At 47.5% G+C, this 19231-nt stretch overlaps 1 protein-coding gene across 1 annotated transcript; it reads left to right on the forward strand.

Annotated features, from left to right (window-relative positions):
- The first annotated feature begins 13205 nt into the window (after positions 1-13205).
- On the forward strand, positions 13206-18386 carry LOC137381303 (zona pellucida sperm-binding protein 4-like). Its single transcript, XM_068053656.1, has 9 exons — positions 13206-13568; positions 15838-16016; positions 16087-16184; positions 16260-16393; positions 16495-16684; positions 16824-16971; positions 17123-17195; positions 18026-18136; positions 18211-18386. The coding sequence occupies exons 1-9, from the start codon at positions 13346-13348 to the stop codon at positions 18360-18362; spliced, it is 1308 nt and encodes a 435-aa protein (XP_067909757.1). The 5' UTR covers positions 13206-13345; the 3' UTR covers positions 18363-18386.
- The last annotated feature ends 845 nt before the right edge of the window (positions 18387-19231 follow it).

Genomic DNA, 19231 nt, shown 5'->3' on the forward strand with positions numbered 1-19231 from the left:
CACCCATGACAACAACCCTGTTACTTCTGCACCTTTCCAAAATCTGCCTCCCAATCTGTTCCTCCGTGTCTCTGTTGCTATTGGGGGGTCTATAGAGAACTCCCAATAAAGTGACTGCTCCTTTCCTGTTTCTGACTTCCACCCATAATGACTCAATAGACAAACCCTCCTCGGCGACCTCCCTTTCTGCAGCTGTGATACTATCCCTGATTAGCAATGCCACTCCCCCACCTCTTTTACCTCCCTCCCTATTCCTTTTGAAACATCTAAACCCCGGAACATCCAACATCCATGTCTCCGTAATGGCCACAACATCGTAGCTCCAAGTACTGATCCATGCTCTAAGCTCATCACCCTTATTCCTGACACTTCTTGCGTTAAAATAGACACACTTCAACCCATCATACTGGCTGCAACTTTGCCCTGTCAACTGTCTAACCTTCCTCACAGACTCTCTGCACTCGGTATCTGCCTGTTCAACAGCTACCCCATCCACTGATCCGTGGCTCCGGTTCCCATCCCCCTGCCAAACTAGTTTAAACCCTCCCAAAGAGCTCTAGCAAACCTCCCGGCCAGGATGTTGGTGCCCCTCCAGTTCGGATGCAACCCGTCCTTCTGGTACAGGTCCCACCTTCCCCAGAAGGTATCCCAATGACCCACATATCTGAATCCCTCCCTCCTACACCAGCTCTGTAGCCACATGTTCAACTGCACTCGCTCTCTGTTTCTAGCCTCACTAGCACGTGGCACCGGTATCAATCCTGAGATTACTACTCTGTTCGTCCTGCCTTTTAGCTTCCAACCTAACTCCCTATATTCACTTTTCAGGTCCTCATCCCTTTTCCTAACTATGTCATTGGTACTGATGTGTACCACGACTTCTGGCTGCTCCCCCTCCCCCATAAGAATCCTGCAGACTCGATCCGAGATATCCCTGACCCTGGCACCCGGGAGGCAACATACCATCCGGGAATCTCGTTCGCGTCCACAGAATCTCCTGTCTGTTCCTCTAACCACTGAATCTCCTATCACTATCACTCTCCCATTCTCCCCCCTTCCCTTCTGAGCCACTGAGCCAGGCTCAGTCCCAGACACCTGGCCGCTGTGGCTTTCCCCTGGTAGGTCCCCGGCCCACCAACCGTATCCAAAACGCTATACTTATTATTAAGGGGAACGGCCACAGGGGATCCCTCCCCCGACGGTCACCCAGCTACCTTTATCCTGTAACTTAAGAACAAGAACAAAGAACAAAGATAATTACAGCACAGGAACAGGCCCTTCGGCCCTCCAAGCCTGCGCCGATCCAGATCCTCTCTCTAAACATGTCGCCTATTTTCTAAGGTTCTGTATCTCTTTTCTTCCTGCCCATTCATGTATCTGTCTAGATACATCTTAAAAGACTCCATCGTGCCCGCATCTACCACCTCCGCTGGCAATGCGTTCCAGGTGCCCACCACCCTCTGCGTAAAGAACTTTCCACGCATATCCCCCCTAAACTTTTCCCCTTTCACTTTGAACTCGTGTCCTCTAGTAATTGAAACCCCCACTCTGGGAAAAAGCCTCCTGCTATCCACCCTGTCTATACCTCTCATGATTTTGTACACCTCAATCAGGTCCCCCGTCAACCTCCGTCTTTCTAATGAAAATAATCCTAATCTACTCAACCTCTCTTCATAGCTAGCGCCCTCCATACCAGGCAACATCCTGGTGAACCTCCTCTGCACCCTCTCCAAAGCATCCACATCCTTTTGATAATGTGGCGACCAGAACTGTACGCAGTATTCCAAATGTGGCCGAACCAAAGTCCTATACAACTGTAACATGACCTGCCAACTCTTGTACTCAATGCCCCGTCCGATGAAGGAAAGCATGCCGTATGCCTTCTTGACCACTCTATTTACCTGCGTTGCCACCTTCAGGGAACAGTGGACCTGAACACCCAAATCTCTCTGGACATCAATTTTCCCCAGGACCTTTCCATTTACTGTATAGTTCACTCTTGAATTGGATCTTCCAAAATGCATCACCTCGCATTTGCCCTGATTGAACTCCATCTGCCATTTCTCTGCCCAACTCTCCAATCTATCTATATTCTGCTGTATTCTCTGACAGTCCCCTTCACTATCTGCTACTCCACCAATCTTAGTGTCGTCTGCAAATTTGCTAACCAGTCCACCTATACTTTCCTCCAAATCATTAATGTATATCACAAACAACAGTGGTCCCAGCACGGATCCCTGTGGAACACCACTGGTCACACGTCTCCATTTTGAGAAACTCCCTTCCACTGCTACTCTCTGTCTCCTGTTGCCCAGCCAGTTCTTTATCCATCTAGCTAGTACACCTTGGACCCCAAGCGCCTTCACTTTCTCCATCAGCCTGCCATGGGGAACCTTATCAAACGCCTTACTGAAGTCCATGTATATGACATCGACAGCCCTTCCCTCATCAATCAACTTTGTCACTTCCTCAAAGAATTCTATTAAGTTGGTAAGACATGAATTAAGTGTCACTACTTCCCTCTAACTGCTCTCTATCACCCCCTCAGCATCCTGAATGATCCGAAGTTCATCCAGCTCCAGTTCCCTAACGCGGTCTGTGAGGAGCTGGGGTTGGGTGCACTTCTCACAGGTGAAGTCAGCAGGGACACAAGTGGTGACCCTTACCTCCCACATCCTGCAAGAGGAGCATACAACTGCCCTAGCTTCCATCCCCTCTGCTCTAAATTGACAAAAGAGATTTAAAAAAAAGGAAAGTAAAGGGTTACTACAGCATTATAGAACCCTCCATCGAGATCATAATAGATCTGGAATGGCTTTGTCATGTCTGTTAGTCTGAGGGTTGGGGCTGCAAGCAGCCCTGCCTTTAATTTACCATATGTTTCCTCCTGCTCGTTTCCCCATTCCAATAGTTCCATCCCGGGCTTTCCTCCTTTCACTAAGTGTTGGATAGGTTCCACCAGGGTAGCGAATTGGGGAATGAAATCTCTGCAGTAATTGAACAAGCCCATCACTCGCTGTACCCCCTGCACTGTTGTGTGTCGGGGCATATTAGCGATTGCTGTTTTGCGATCGGCGGGGAGGGCTTTACTTCCCTGACTTATGTCATGTCCCAAGTACCGTACTCTGGTCTGGCCGATCTGTGCCTTCTTTGGGTTAATTTTGAATCCTGATTTTTCTAATGTCTTTAATACGGTTACCAGGGCCCCGAGGTGCTCTGGATTTAAGTTCGTTAAGATACCTAGTGCACTGTCAGGAATTGCTTAAAGTATTTCAGAATATCATAAGCTTGTTATGTGAAATACTGACAGACTTGTGACCCGACAGTTAGCCAGGATACAATCTACTACAAGTTGCGCTGGGCTGAAAGCAGACTCTGAGAGTAGATTTCTAACAGTTCTAATCCTATCCAAGCCTGGCCAGTTAAAAGATGGAGCTCGAATGGGGGCCAGAAGGTCCCTTACCTGTCACTTGCCAAAGAAACATAAAAAATTAATAGAGAAAATGATGAAATCAGGTTGGAAACCTGATGACCAGCCGGATGACCAGTGGGAATGGTGGAAGAAGGAAAAGAAAGACAAGGATGAAAAAGCCTGGGTTCTAATTCTTCATGCCCATGTCAAACTAACAGAACGAGTAAACCAATATGTAAAAGATAAAAAGGAGCAGGTGACTGTTCTGTCCGGACGGACAGTCCTACCAGCACTGACAGGCAGCCCTAACGAACTGCCTAATGAGGATGATATTGATTGGGGATCGCTCGAGGAGGAGGCACATAATTATAACCAAGAAGGAGAAGACCCCTCCCCTACTTACGCTCCGGCGAATAAGGCCAAAACAGCTCCTGTAAAGGTGGAGTACGTCCCTGGGGTGCCAGCACAACACGGGGCGGTGGGCCGGGACGGACACCCAGGGCAACCAGCCCGACCAGCACATTTAAGAATGACATATATATCCCTGTCTCCCGGGGACACGATGAAGTTACTGGATAACCTTCCACTCATAAAACCCCGTTATAACAATGCAATCTTCTGGCAGAAGATTAAAGAAATGCAAATTTGTCACAATCTCCACAATCGGGATGTCACAGGATTAATCAGGACCAAAATGCCTGAGAATTATTGGGAAGGATTGCAGGCTGCCCACTGGGATGGTACCTGGTGTGCGGACCTGGCTGCCGACCTGCAACAACTGGAACAAGACCTGATTATGTTTAAAGCCGATGTCACTGCTACCCTTGGTCAGGTTCCACCCCCCCCCACCATAAAAGCCGATGTCACTGCTACCCTTGGTCAGGTTCCCCCCGCCCCCCACCATAAAAGCCGATGTCACTGCTACCCTTGGTCAGGTTCCCTGCCCCCCCCCACCATAAAAGCCGATGTCACTGCTACCCTTGGTCAGGTTCCACCCCCCCCCCCCACCACCATAAAAGCCGATGTCACTGCTACCCTTGGTCAGGTTCCCCCCCTCCCACCATAAATTGGAATTCGATTGTAGGGGTGACTCAGAACAAAGGGGAAGGAGCGCAGGAATATGGGACTAGAAAGTCCGAAGCTTTCCTAGCGCTCAGTGACATGGCAAATGTAGATCGACAAAATCCAACATTTCTCCAGTTATATAGGGACGGAATAAGCCCCACTCACCAGGCAATATCGAAAACGGGACTAGTAAATTACAATAATTATCATGATTTGGAAAATTGGGGTACCGCTGTAGATAATCAACAAAAATCCAAAATAGCCACCCTTCTGACAGAAGCTTGCAAAGCAGCCTCTGTAAAAAGAACAGAGACCTGTTTTAACTACAATAAACCAGGACATCGTCACGCTGAGTGGAGAGCCCCAAGGCAGGATGGCCGTAAGAAATGCAAAAACTCTCACAAAATGGGGCACAAAATAAAGGACTTTTTTATTCATTCATGGGATGTGGGGCATCGCTGGCCAGGCCAGCATTTATTACCCATCCCTAATTGCCCTTGAGAAGGTGGTGGTGAGCTGCCTTCTTGAACCGCTGCAGTCCATTTGGGGTAGGTACACCCACAGTGCTGTTAGGAAGGGAGTTCCAGGATTTTGACCCAGTGACAGTGAAGGAACGGTGATATAGTTCCAAGTCAGGATGGTGTGTGTTTTGGAGAGGAACTTGCAGGTGGTGGTGTTCCCATGCATCTGCTGCCCTTGTCCTTCTAGTTGGTAGAGGTCTTGGGTTTGGAAGGTACTGTCTAAGGAGCTTTGGTGCATTGCTGCAGTGCATCTTGTAGATGGTACACACTGCTGCCACTGTGCGCTGGTGGTGGAGGGAGTGAATGTTTGTAGATGGGGTGCCAATCAAGCGGACTGCATTGTCCTGGATGGTGTCGAGCTTCTTGACTGTTGTTGGAGCTGCACCCATCCAGGCAAGTGCAGAGTATTCCATCACACTCCTGACTTGTGCCTTGTAGATGGTGGACAGGCTTTGGGGAGTCAGGAGGTAAGTTGCTCGCCTCAGGATTCCTAGCCTCTGACCTGGGCACAGAGGGGGTGAACAGGAAGGAAAAGGACCCCAGCAGCAACAAAGGAAAGGAAAGGTGACTGACGAGACAGGCACAGCCGCCAGTAAAATGAGTAATCAACAGCTGTTAGATATCATACAGCACCTGACACGACAACAAACACAGCTCCAATGAGTGACATCGGCCCCCGGGCAGGAATCCGATCCCCGTATGTGGATTGAGGCATCGTTAGGGGGCCAGCGATGTGATATGTTAATAGATACGGGAGCATCAGTATCCTTGACTAACCTTGACCTGCCTACTACCCGACACTCTATTATGATACAGGGAGTAGGGGGCAGTAAAACTATAGCATACAAAAGTGAAACACAGATATTAGAAACTGAGGGTATGATACTACAAGTCCAGTTCTGGGTGTGCCCAAACCCGGAAGGTACAATACTAGGTATGGACTTACTCAATGAGCTGGGCACAATTGTAGACGCACAGAATAGACAAATAATCTGGACGACTAAAAAGGGACACAAAGACAGAATCAATGGTAAATGGGTCCCACTAAGGAATGTAGCGACGATAGGCAGCATTAATACCTTGGCCAGGGACTGGACTGGAGATGGGATGTTGGGAACAATATGCCAAGCTATACCAGGAATCTGGGCCGAGAGCAAACAAGAATGTGGTCTCATCAAAACCACGCCAGAACGAAGTGTTGGGCCAACACACCCGCCTCACAAACAATACCCGATTAAACCAGAGGCCATGCAGGCAACTGAGGGAATAATAATGGCACTGATAGAACAGGGCATTTTACGGCCAACAGTGTCAATCACGAATTCCCCCATGTGGCCAGTTAAAAAACCCGACAGGAGTTACCGGTTAACTATAGATTATACTGCCCTAAATAAAGTAACACCCAAAGAGCACCCTATTGTAGCCAGCCCAGCCACGATCTTCAACGGTTTCAATCCAGAACATCGGATTTTTACAGTTCTAGATATCACAAATGGATTCTTGTCAATCCCACTGGACCCTGAGTCCCAGGAAACGTTTGCCTTCATCTCAAAGGGCAAACAATACACCAGGTCCAGATTCCCACAGGGATTCCACAACAGCCCAAACATCTTTCACCGGATCATGAGCAAAACCCTGGAAGAGTGTGACCTAGCCGCATATAATAGTACTATCTTACAGTACGTGGATGATATCCTGATCACCTCGGTGACCAACCGAGAACGCCTAGGGGCCCTGGTAACCGTATTAAAGACATTAGAAAAATCAGGATTCAAAATTAACCCAAAAGAAGACACAGATCGGCCAGACCAGAGTACGGTACTTGGGACATGACATAAGTCAGGGAAGTAAAGCCCTCCCCGCCGATCGCAAAACAGCAATCGCTAATATGCCCCGACCCACGACAGTGCAGGGGGTACAGCGAGTGATGGGCTTGTTCAATTACTGCAGAAATTTCATTCCCCAATTCGCTACCCAGGTGGAACCTATCCAACACTTAGTGAAAGGAGGAAAGCCCGGGATGGTACTAGTGGAATAGGGAAACGAGCAGGAGGAAACATATGGTAAATTAAAGGCAGGGCTGCTTGCAGCCCCAACCCTCAGACTATCAGACATGACAAAGCCATTCCAGATCTATTATGATCTCGATGGAGGGTTCTATAATGCTGTAGTAACCCAGGAAAGGAGAGGAGTGATGAGACCAGTGGCATACTATTCTACACAAGAATCTCCGGTAGTTAGAGGGCTCCACCGATGCTTGGCTGCACTCGACTGCACAGCCTGGGCAGTGAGAGTATGTGAACCTGTCACAATGTCTGGACAGCTGATTATACATACCAAACACACTATAGTGGAGTTGTTAAACACCGGGAGATTGAAAACGGTGTCCGATGCTCGACGAGCCATGTGGGAAGCAGTACTGTTACCTAAAGACCAATCGATACAAATCATTAGAGATACAGGGATCAACCCAGCCGAGGGAATAATAGCCGAGGGAGAACCACATCAGTGCCAGACAGAAATAGATCAAGAAGTAGAAGGAGAAATAGTGGACGAACCCTTCACAGATCCCCACATAACCCTCTATGTTGATGGATCCAGACGATATATAAATGGACAGTTCCGTACGGGGTGGGCTGTGGTAGATCAAAGTGACACAGTCCTCTTACAAGGGGGACTGGAAGGGACAATATTCTGTGGATGTAGTGGCTTTAACGGAAGCCCTAAAGTTAGCAGAGGGAAAACGCGTGAATGTGTTTACAGACAGTAGATACACATTTGGGGTAGTACATGATTATATGACAGCGTGGAGTAGACGAGGGTATGTAACGTCAGGAGGGGGACATATTCAGCACGAGAACGTGGTTCGAGAATTCGTAGAAGTAGTTAAGCGACCAGCTGCTGCAGCCTTAATAAATATCAAAGCGCATCGGAAGATGGAATGTAAGGAACAACAGGGAAACATGTTAGCTGACCAGGCAGCCCGGAATACCACAGAGAGGGCTGTGCCACAGACCATTCAAGTAGCCGCACTAGGACCAGGGGAATTAAACATTAAAAGAGTACAGGAAGAGGTTAGCATGGAAGAACGATCCCGATGGGAACATCAAGGGGCAGTTGTTGGGGGAGAAGGGGTTTGGTGAAAGGGACTACAAGTAGTCGTCCCGTCCTCCATACAGACTGAGCTACTCAAACTGTACCACAAACCGGATCACCACGGATGTGATGGGATGCTGAACTGTCTGCTCAAAGATTGGTGGTGGGCCGGTGTAGGGAGAGACGTGGAGAAACACTGCCAACATTGTATAATATGTGCACAACATAACCCGGGAAAACCCATCAAGGTTAAAATGGCACATCAGCCCCGACATAAAGGTCCGTGGGAAAACCTGCAAATTGATTTTACTGGGCCTCTGCCTAATAGTAGAGGAAAGTGGTATTGTCTGGTGATCATTGTTCAGTTCACCAGGTGGGTTGAAGCATTCCCGACTCAGACCAGGGCACACACTTTACAGGACAGGTCATGAAGCGAGCCTGTGGTTTACTGGGAATCCGACAACGGTTTCATGTCCCCTATCACCCGCAGAGTTCAGGAATGGTGGAGCAAATAAACCGCACTCTAAAAACAGCTATAGCAAAGGCCATCTCTGAGACCGGAAAGGGGTGGGTAGATGTCTTACCCTGTATATTAATGAGACTAAGAGCTACACCCAACCGAATGACAGGCTTGACCCCCTTCAAACTCATGACAGGGAGGGCTATGCAACTCCCCGAAAGCATCATAGTAGGCGGGGAGGATATGGGACCTCTACGAGACTGAATTAGGCAAAACGTAAGACAATTAGATCTGCAGTTAAAAGAGTTGTGACAGGAGGTGAGGGATCAGCAGGCCATACGGGACCTGGAGACACAAAACAAGGATAAGGCCGGCCCAGCCATACCACAAGTAGGGGAGAATGTTTTGGTCCGAGTTACCCCCAAACAGGCAGGATTCACCCCAAGGTAGATCGGACCATACGATATTATTCATGACTAGTGATACCTGTGCATGTGTCGATATGAAAGGGAAGGGCCGGTGGAAACACTGGTCCCAACGGAAAAAATATAATCAAGGGAATGATGGCTGAACCTGAGATAGGGCCTATCATGGAGACCACCTGGTATGTCATGTGATACCAGGAGTGGCGAAACACATTAGAGAATGGAATGTTCGGGGGACTGGGAGTAGTGGTGATGTTAACCGGAGTCTGGCTGGTATTCATCACCACTCAGGCACGAGCGCAGCGTGCTCAGATACAAATCCGATGGAAATACAGACACGGACTTGACGAGATAGAAATGGTACGATTATAAAAGACACAGCTATTAACCCATAAACAATAGAACCTTTTCCACCCACACAGGTGAGGAAATGAGTAGACCAGGAACTAACACCTGGTGACGACCAGGTCATTTTGTTTAAATCCCTGGATTAAAACACCGGAAGTGATGAACCCACAGTGGGCACTTCGACTCTGGGAAGTCGTGATACTGGGAACTCTGAGATTAATACAAGCACAAGAGAATGCTGATGCACCACTGGAGCAACAACAAACACAGGAGGGACATAACTACATGAACTATGGGGCTTTGTATAATTTCACTGATGGTATATGTATCCCAACAGTCAGGGACTGGAGTAGAGATAAAGCTTATTTTAATACATGGTTACAAGTCCACTCGGGAAATGATAAAGTATGCATACAATGCTCTACTTATGCAACAAGAGTCAGCTGCATCCGACGAAAAGAAACAAAAAAATCTGACAGGTGCGTGTTCGGAATATTGTGCGCACCACCTGTCGGAGCTCAGCCCATGACTACATATAGAAAGGGGGTGGGATTATATGGGTATTATGAGGAGATGGGGGCAACAGTGTTATCTTTGTATGTATGTTTTCCTCCCCCTCCGACACCACGCCCCGTGTCCTTGGATCCCAGGTGCGTAAGGGGTTAAATCCTCACAGACTGTCTCCTGATAACAGGGTAGAGTTGGGGCAGTAGTTTGCAAGGACGCTGGGGTCAAGGGTTGCTTGAGATGATCAGAGAGCGGGAAACAATGAGAGCAGAGCGGAGCATAAGGAGCCCGGGAGATAGAGAGTGAGAATTAACTCAGAGAGCAGGAAACAGCGAGAGCGGAGCAGAGCACAATGAGCCGAGGAGAGAGAGAGCGAGAGCTCAGTCAGAGAGCGGGAAACAGTGAGAAAGGAACGGAGCATAAAGAGCCCGGGAGAGAGAGAGAGCGAGATTTCATTCAGAGAGCGGGAAAAGTGAGAGCAGACTGGATCGTAAACATACCAGAAGAGAGAGAGCGAGAGTTTACTCAGATAACGGGAAACAGTGAGAGCGAAGCGGAGCGTAAAGAGCCCGAGAGAGAGAGTGAGAGTTCACTGAGAGAGCGGGAAACAGTGAGAGCGGAGCTGAGCACAAAGAGACCGGGAGAAAGAATAAGTGAGGGGGTCACTCAGAGAGAAGGGAACAGCGAGAGTGGATCAGAGCATAAAGAGACCGGGAGAGAGAGTAAGTGAGGGGTCATTCAGAGAGTGGGAAACAGCGAGAGCGGAGCATAAAGAGACCGGGAAAGAGAACAAGAGTTCACTCAGAGAGCGGGAAACAGCGAGAGCGGAGCTGAGCATAAAGAGACCAGGAGAGAGAGAGATCAGGTGGAGTGAATCGAATTGGCTGAAGGCTGGCATCTGTGAAGCTGGGGATTCAGGAGGAGGCCGAGATGGATCATCCCCTGAACGAATAAATAAAAAGTCACTCTGACTGTAAGTGAACTGACAGCTTGGAGGTCATTCCTTGGTTTATCAGCTATTAATGCAGGTTCATTCCCCAATAGAGTGGTATAGACTCAGAATGAACTAGTCTTTCTCAACCTGCCCTGCCACCTTCAATGTTTTGTGCATTTACACCCCTATGTCCTTCTGTTCCTGCAGCCCCTTTAGAATGATACCCTTTATTTTGTATTACCTTTCCTCATTCTGCCACCCAGAATGTATCACTTCACACTTCTCAGCATTAAATTCCATCTGCCATGTGTCCCCCATTTCACCAGCCTGTTTATGTTCTCTTGGAGCTGTGATTGAGCCCATGATGTTCATTGCCATCTTGCTGATAAGACTGCTCAAAGGACTTGTGAGAACTATATTTGTTGCATCTGATAATTAATGTGTAAACATTAAGATACATATACCGACCATGATTTAACTGTTAGTTCATGTTTAATCGATGTTGGTTTTGGTTTGAGTGTTAATGTAACATTTTTAAAGTGAAATTGTGTCCATTTGGTTTTTCTTTCCTAAATTTGGGTCAGTTGATTTGATCCTTTTGGTTTGTTAGTGATCTCCACGGGGATCGTAACAAATTGGGATCTTGTCCGGGATGTGATGTGTGACTGGGCTATGGAATGGATAGACTGGAATTTCCCAGAGCAAAAGCAAAGAATATTTCACCTTTACTTTGTCTGTGATCAGTGTGAAATTAACATGAGTACTATTGATGTTCAAAACTTTGTCAAGAGAGAAGATCTGACTCTCAGTGCCTCGAAATAATTGGCAAAAGATCATTTGAAGATTGTAGCTGGGATTGTTGGGGAAAGATTAAAACCAGAGGCTCAGAAAGCAGAGATAATCCAAAAATTGGTTCCTCACTTCTTTCCTAAATTGGGGTCAGTCAGTGGATTCAATTCTTTTGTTTTTTGTTGATCTCCATGTGGAGGATAAAATCTATCACTATCATCCTGACAGTTCACAATACTTCCAACTTTTTGTTTTTGCCAAATTTTGAAATTGTGCCATGCACACCCAAATCTATATCATTAATCTAGATCAAGATAAACAGTGGTCCCAATACTGCCCCCCTGGGGAACCCCATTATATACCTTCCTCCAGTCCCAATACAACTGTCTTTCACCACAACCATTAACATGCTCTTTGCCTTTGTCCCAGGAGATCTTTGTTATTTAATATCTGCTGCTGTAGACCCTATCACACACCTTCCCTTTGTTCTCTTCCCCACCATCACCTCCCCTCCTCCCCCCGCTCCCCTTCACTACACTCTGTTTCTTGTCATTCAGCCAACTTTGTATCCATGTTTCCACTGTCCCTTTCATTCCATGGGATTCAACTCTGTTGCCAAGTCTGTTATTGTGAGACTTTTATCAAACACCTTTTGGAAGTCCATTTTCACCACATCAATCACATTCCCCTCAACAACTCTCTCAAGCATGTTGAGCAGAGCCTAGTGATCAACTCCATCCATGTGGAAAATTCTTTGATGGAACTGAAGCATGACTTGTCTAACAATATGGTCTGGACAGATCAGGTGATTACTAAACTCACTCAGTCCACAATGACACATTGGACAGTGGGTATCTGTGCTGTACTGAACCAGGTCAATGAACTGAGTCAAGATGCATTGAGACAGAAAGTAGTTTATTGAAACCCATTGAAAAGCAATGTTGAAACAGAAAGTGACACTGCAGAATGTGCAGCTGTACTGATCCAGGACTGAATCCACTGTATATTCTGAACTTAATCCCACTGTGTGCTCAGTCAGCTCCTAATAAAAATGTGCCTCTACTGAGATGAAGCATTGACCTGATGGGGATCACATGATCATCCAAAATCCTCATAGTCCCCAAAGCAGGGGTGTCCCAGTAGAAAATGAAGATCCAAAGTCAGGCTGCCCCCACTCCTAATTCAGAGAGAGCTAAGCATCACATGTGAAAGTCCAAGAGAATCTCCAGAAGGTGTTAGAAAGATCTCTGGAACAAGGACTGGAATAGAGGAGGCATCAGAAATAGGGATTGAAGGAGGGGGCAGAGGAACATGGATCTGTTCAATCCACTGAGATCACAAGGGGACATTCCAGGAGATGGGGGTCTCTGAGAGGGGCTTTGGTCTGGAGCTGAATCAATCTTCCCCAATGTCCATGGGATGGAAGCGGCCTCTCTCTGTCCCACAAGATACCGAGTGTGTCATTACCACAAACAACAAGATGATCATTTACAATTCTCGCTTTCTTTACTTCATGAGACTTGATGTCTAAATTCTATCCGTGCTGCCTCATTAAGAGGGGACACTTGTGGAGCTGTCTTTGGAGCCAGTGTCCTTTCCTGCTTTATTAAAAACAGAGCCCATCTCCGTGAGCCGTGGGAATGCGGGTTAATGTTGAGGAGGCGGTGGAGCTGGGACTGTGTCTCAGGCTGATTGGCAAACTCATTTACTGCAGCTTAAACAGAGCTGTCAGAAAAAGGGGCATTGTGTTCAGTAACCTTACTCACCTGGGAGGTTTCACTTGTTATCATGGAGATATTCCGTATTCTAGCTTTGTTATTTGTTACAATCTGTTCTGCTCAGCCGCCCTCTCTCTTTCTGCCCGCTGATAAATGTTGGATATCTCCCAAATTCCGGCAAGAGTGTGGATTTGCGGGAATTGCAGGCAGTGAGTGTGTGCGGAGAGGCTGTTGCTTTGATGTTGGGAGCCGGGATGTGCCGCCGTGTTTCTATTCACTGGACAATCTGCCAGGTGGGTGTATTCTCACTCCGTCTATATTCCAGAGCAGTTATTTCCAGGGTCAGCTGCAGTTGGGATTGTCCTGGATAATCCTTTCACTTTCCTTGGATTCAATTCAGTGAATATTTCAAACCTGTCTGTGAAACTGATTGTGGGATGAAGACCATCTCCTCCAATAGTTTATCTTCATCCCAATCAAACTCCCCGAGGAGAATCCCGGGAATATTAACTGTCAGGATTTAACAGAGTCCTGATAATATTGGACTGGTTCAGGGTTTGGTTTTAAGCAGAGGTTTGTGGAGAGAATTCCATTTTAAGTTGAGGCAGATGGAAACCTTCCTGTCAATGGCAGGAGAGAGAGAGTATTCACGGATGTTCAAGGGGCTGGAATTGAAGGAATGTGAGAATTGTGAGGGGGGGTGGGATGTTGGAAATTCGGAGGGGATTTTAACTCTGTTGGACTGGGAGCTGAAGTGAGTTGGAATGCAGGATAAATATTGAACTGGATTTAGTGTGGGTTAAGATTGGGACAGGCAAGTTATGGAAGAGTGAGACTAATTCTGGGATTGGGATTCTCTTGGGAAATGATGGGGGCATTTTTTAATCATTTGTTCATGTGCTGTGGACATCTCTGATGGGACTAGGATTTATTGTTCATGTCTAATTCACCTTGAGAAGGTGGTGGTGAGCTGCCTTCTTGAACTGTTGCAGTCCATTTGGGGTAGGTAAACCCACAGTGCTGTTGGGAAGGGAGTTCCAGAATTTTGACCCAGTGACAGTGAAGGAATGGTGATATAGTTCCAAGTCTGGATCGCTTGTGGCTTGGAGGGGAACTTGCAGGTGTTCCCATGCATTTGCCCTTCTACCTTCTAGGTGGTAGAGGTTGTGGGTTTGGAAGGAGCTGTCTAAGGAGCCTTTGTGCATTGCTGCAGTGCATCTTGTAGATGGTACAATGTGAATGGCATGCTATCCACAATCAAGTGGGCTGCTTTGTCCTGGATAGTGTTGAACTTGTGTTCGAGCTGTGCAGATCCAGGCAAGTGGAGAGTATTCCATCACATTCCTGACTTTTGCCTTGTAGATTGTTGACAGGCTTTGGGGAGTCAGGTGGTGAGTTACTTGCAGCAGGATTCCCAGTCTCTGACCTGCTCCTGGAGCCAGAGTATTTAAATGGCTGCTTCCATTCAGTTTCTGTTCAATGGTAGCCCCAGGGTGTTGGAAATTCATAACCATTGAAAAATTACAGCACAGAAGGCCATTCAGCCCATTGGGCAGCTAGTTTTATTCAGTCAGCACAGACACCATCTAATCCCCTTCCAGCACCTAATCCATAGCCTTGTGGGTCACAGCTTGTCAGGTGCATATCCTAGTACCTTTTTTAAATTAAGGGTTTCCATCTGCAGCACAATTCCTGGTAGTGAATGCCAGACACTCGTCACCCTCTGGGTGAAAAAGCTTCCCTCATGTCTCCTCTAATCCATCAATCATAAATCTGTGCCCCCTGGTAACTGACATCTCTGCTTGGGGAAATGGGTCTTCCTTGTCTAGTCTATCTCAACCCCTCAGAATTTTCTACTTCTCTGCCTCCTCCTTTCTAAAGGAAACAACCATTGCCGAGCCAATCTTCCTCATATCCAACTTTCAAACTCTGGCAACATTCTTGTAAATCTGTTTTCTCCAAACAATTATGTCCTTGTAATTGATGATTCAGTGATTGTAATGTCATGGAGAGATAGTTACTTGCTCCCTTGTTAGCAAAGGTCATTGCCTGGCACTTGTGTGGCACAGAGGTCGCTTTTCCCAAAGATGTCTTGGATACAGCACAAGTGGACATTTGGCCTGTTGTGTCCATACTGTCTCAGAGCAATTCAGCTCTTCCCTTTCCCAGAAACCCTGCATGCAGTCTCTAGATAATTATCCAATAGCCTTTGAAAGCTCTGATTAAATCTGTCTCCACCACTCGGGCAGTACATTCCAGATCCTAACCACTCGCTGTGTCAGTTTTCCCTCCTGTCACCTCTGCTTCTACCAATCTCCTTCAATCTGTGCCCTCTGGTTCTCCACCCTTGTGCCAATGGGAACAGTTTCTCTCTATCTAATTGGTCTAGGCCCCTCATGTTCCCCACCTATCAAATCTCTCCTCCTGGGGAAGCTGGGACTGTATTCCTTGTTCTATCCACTGAGCTGAAGTCCCAGTCCCTCATCCCTGGAAGCATTCTCAGAAACATGTTCTGCTGAGATTGGGACAACAACTAAACGCCTTTCATTGCCTGTCTTGCAGTTTGCACCAAGGATGGGCGGGTCCTGATCGCCATCTCCAAGGATTTGACGCTGCCTCCTGTAAACCTGACAACGGTGCATCTGAAGGATGGACACGGAGCTGAGTGCAGTCCCACCGTGGCCTCTGTCGACACTGTGCTCTTTGAGTTCGCACTCACTGAGTGTGGCACTAGCCAGCGGGTATGTATTGTGGCTTGGCTGTCCCATCAATGGGTGTCAGTCAGTACTGATGGTCTTGTGTCTCTTGTAGCTGGACGGGGTGGACGTGGTGTATGAAACGGATGTGTTGGCTCAGTTTGAGATCTTGGATGGTGCTTTGGGTTCGGTGAGCCGGGACAGCCCCTTCAGGTGAGAATGGGAGCACATTGAGCGGCTAGAGGTGGTGAGGAGCTGAATTGTACAGCCGTGTCCCTTCTCTTGCAGGCTCCATGTCCAGTGCAGTTACAAGGGAAGCCAGGAGTCTGAATTGCAGCTGAAGCCCCGAGTTTACACCCTTTCTCCGCCACTGCCTGCCACCGAGACCGGGATCCTGCTTCTGGAGCTGAGAATAGCGAGAGGTAGCGAGTGCTCTCTGATGGCTAGTGTCCAACTTCTGTCTCTCTCTCTCTCTCTGTCTGTCTCTGCACATTGTGGCCATCCTGCATCTTTCTCTTTTCAGATGCTGCCTACCGGAGCTGGTACGTGGCCAGTGACTACCCGATCCTGAGTGTGCTCCGGGAGCCCGTGTTTGTGGAGGTTCGTGTCCTGAACCGGAACGACCCATCCCTTGTGCTGGTGCTCAATGAGTGCTGGGCGAGCCCTACTGCCGAGCCCTATTCCCAGCTTCAATGGAAGCTCCTGGTGAACAGGTGAGGGGGTGGGGGAGGCAATGAAGATTCAGCAAAGCAATGAGGTGTTAGCAAGTGGTTTCCCTGTTCCTCTGCATTGTATTCTAGTCTCATCTTGGATCACTAGTTGACAGCAATGCTATCATTCTTTCTGTTCCAGGTGCCCCTTTACTGGTGACAACTACAAAAGCCGCCTCCTCCCGCGAGACGCTGCTTCCCATTTGCGTTTCCCAACTCATCATAAGCGCTTTGTAGTCAGCACTTTCACTTTCTGGGAGCGAGTTTCAGGCCGGCCTCTGAGCGGGGAGGTGAGTCTCCTTCAGTCATTCTGGCTGACTTGGTTGAGCTTGTTACTGAGTGAGCTCCCTGTTCTATCTATCTTTTTGAATGGAGAAGCATTCCTCTCCTCCTGCTTCCTGGGAGCTGTGGCACTCACCATACCGCACTGTCTCTTTGCAGGTTTACTTCCACTGCAGTGCTGAGGTTTGCTCCCCTTCCAGCCGAGAGAACTGCACAGCTTCCTGCAGCCCCAGTAAGTACCTGGGATGTGAGTAGAAAGTGAACCCTGATGGTGTGTGTGGGAGATCTGAACACTGGGCCCAGAAGTGTCAGCAATCCTGCAGCTCTGAACTGCTCAATGTTTTCCCCCAAGTCCCACTGTGTGCAAGTTTCCATCAGGAAGTGGCAGTCAGTGTGAGCACAAGAAAGCAGGGAGATGCAGACCAAGCATGTTGTGATCCCTCAGCCAGGATAATGTGAGCAGGAATGTTGGTTCATTGTTCCTCACTCCTCACCTGCAGAGTGGAATCTAATTGGTCCAGGTGCTCTCTGCTCCAAACCTTATCTGGTCAGGAATAGGTTGAACATTTTTTGTCTGGGACATTGAACTGGCACTTTATTCTCATTCTGTCACCAGGTATTCCAGATGTAATGAAACTATTTTCAGTGGAGAGGACATTCCTATCAACTGGTGACATTACTTCACGGAGTCCACACTGACCATTCTGCAAGCTGCTTGGTTGAAGCAGGTTCATTTGAATATAGGAAAATCAGTTTTAGTCAGGCAGCCATTTTTAACTCGTGCCCCTTATCTCTGATATTTTGCACCAGACGTCTTTTTTTTGCATCTGACCAAGTTTTATAAATAGAGGAAGCCTTTCCACCCAGTCAATGCTTAAGTCTTATAGCATCAAATCAGTCCCATTCCCTTGCTCTATCCCTGTAACTCTACAAGTTTTATTTCCATCAAGCACTCATCCAATTTACTTTGAAACTTGCATGTGGTGGAAGCAGAGATTATCAAGTTTGAGCTTGAACATCTGATTCAGGCAACTACTGAACCTTGAACTCTTCCTTCCCCAGTGAGACGAAGAAGCACCAATAACCAGCCTGGGACCTTGGTGACCACTGGGCCCATCATTTTCCTGGAAAATGGGGAGAGATTGGCTGCAGGGATCCAGCAGGAAGAGAAAGGTAAAGGAGGAACTTCCTCCAGTGTGTAGTGATGCAGTAACTGGTGCCCCTCTAACCCTGGCTTCTCTCCACAGATGCTGCTGTGGATTCCCCCTCCCATGTTCTTCCTGGAGTAGCAGTTGGGGTGGCTCTGTTCTCTGTGGCCCTGTTGGTTGGGACTGTTGCTGTGTGGAAAATGGATGTGGCTCACAGGGTGGGTTCTGAGTGCAGATCAATGGAACTGTAGATCTGTCTGGATAATAAACTCCTGTTTATAGATGAAGTCTTAGTCTCTATCTGAATGTTAAATTATTCAATGGCAGTTGCAATTTATAATGAACTTTCAGTGATCAGTTACACTTCACCCACAAGTATAAAATGGGGTTGATCATGATTCTAGTTGTAACTAACTCTGATCCTGGGCAATTGTCGCAGACCTCTTTCTGGTACTGCCAGTTCCATAAATATATTAACTAGTTCAAACCTGACATGAGCAGTCAGCTCCATCCTCAGTGAACAGGACTGGTTTTCTGGACTCTGCCACAGACATCTGAACAATCTGTTCCTGCTCGGAATTAACCCTGAGCTGATGTATTGAGGATTAGTCTAGACCATGTGCTTGGGTTTTTATTGGGTTGCTGGAGATACTGGTTACTGACAAATATACCTGGATGCTGCAGGAGGAGGGAGAAGTGCAACATGAGGAGCACCAGCATTCCTACTAATTGGACCAAGTTTGGATGTCTGATGCATCCTTGAAGATGGGGAAACAGCAAGTCAGGTTGCTGAAATGACACTTAATGGGAGATTAGGAAAACTGACTGGAGCCTGGCAGTGCTGCAGGATTCCCTTGTTTCTCTAGTCTGGGTGATGTTTGTAATTGACAAATCTGATTGTTCCTACAAATATCTTTAGCAGTTTGGGCTGTTGCTGAGCAGCAGTGGAAGCTGAATACTGAGTCTGAGCAGTTGTTGGGAATTGTCAAATACAGATTGATAACAGACCCATTACAAAGCATGAAGGAGGGTCAGCATTAGGATATTTAGGATGGAGTCTGTGGCTGCTCATCCTTGTGTAGTGTCAGCTGAATGAAGCTCTACTCCACTCTATTCAGTG

The sequence above is a fragment of the Heterodontus francisci genome, chromosome 2, assembly GCF_036365525.1.
Source record: "Heterodontus francisci isolate sHetFra1 chromosome 2, sHetFra1.hap1, whole genome shotgun sequence".
In the NCBI taxonomy this organism is placed as follows: domain Eukaryota; kingdom Metazoa; phylum Chordata; class Chondrichthyes; order Heterodontiformes; family Heterodontidae; genus Heterodontus; species Heterodontus francisci.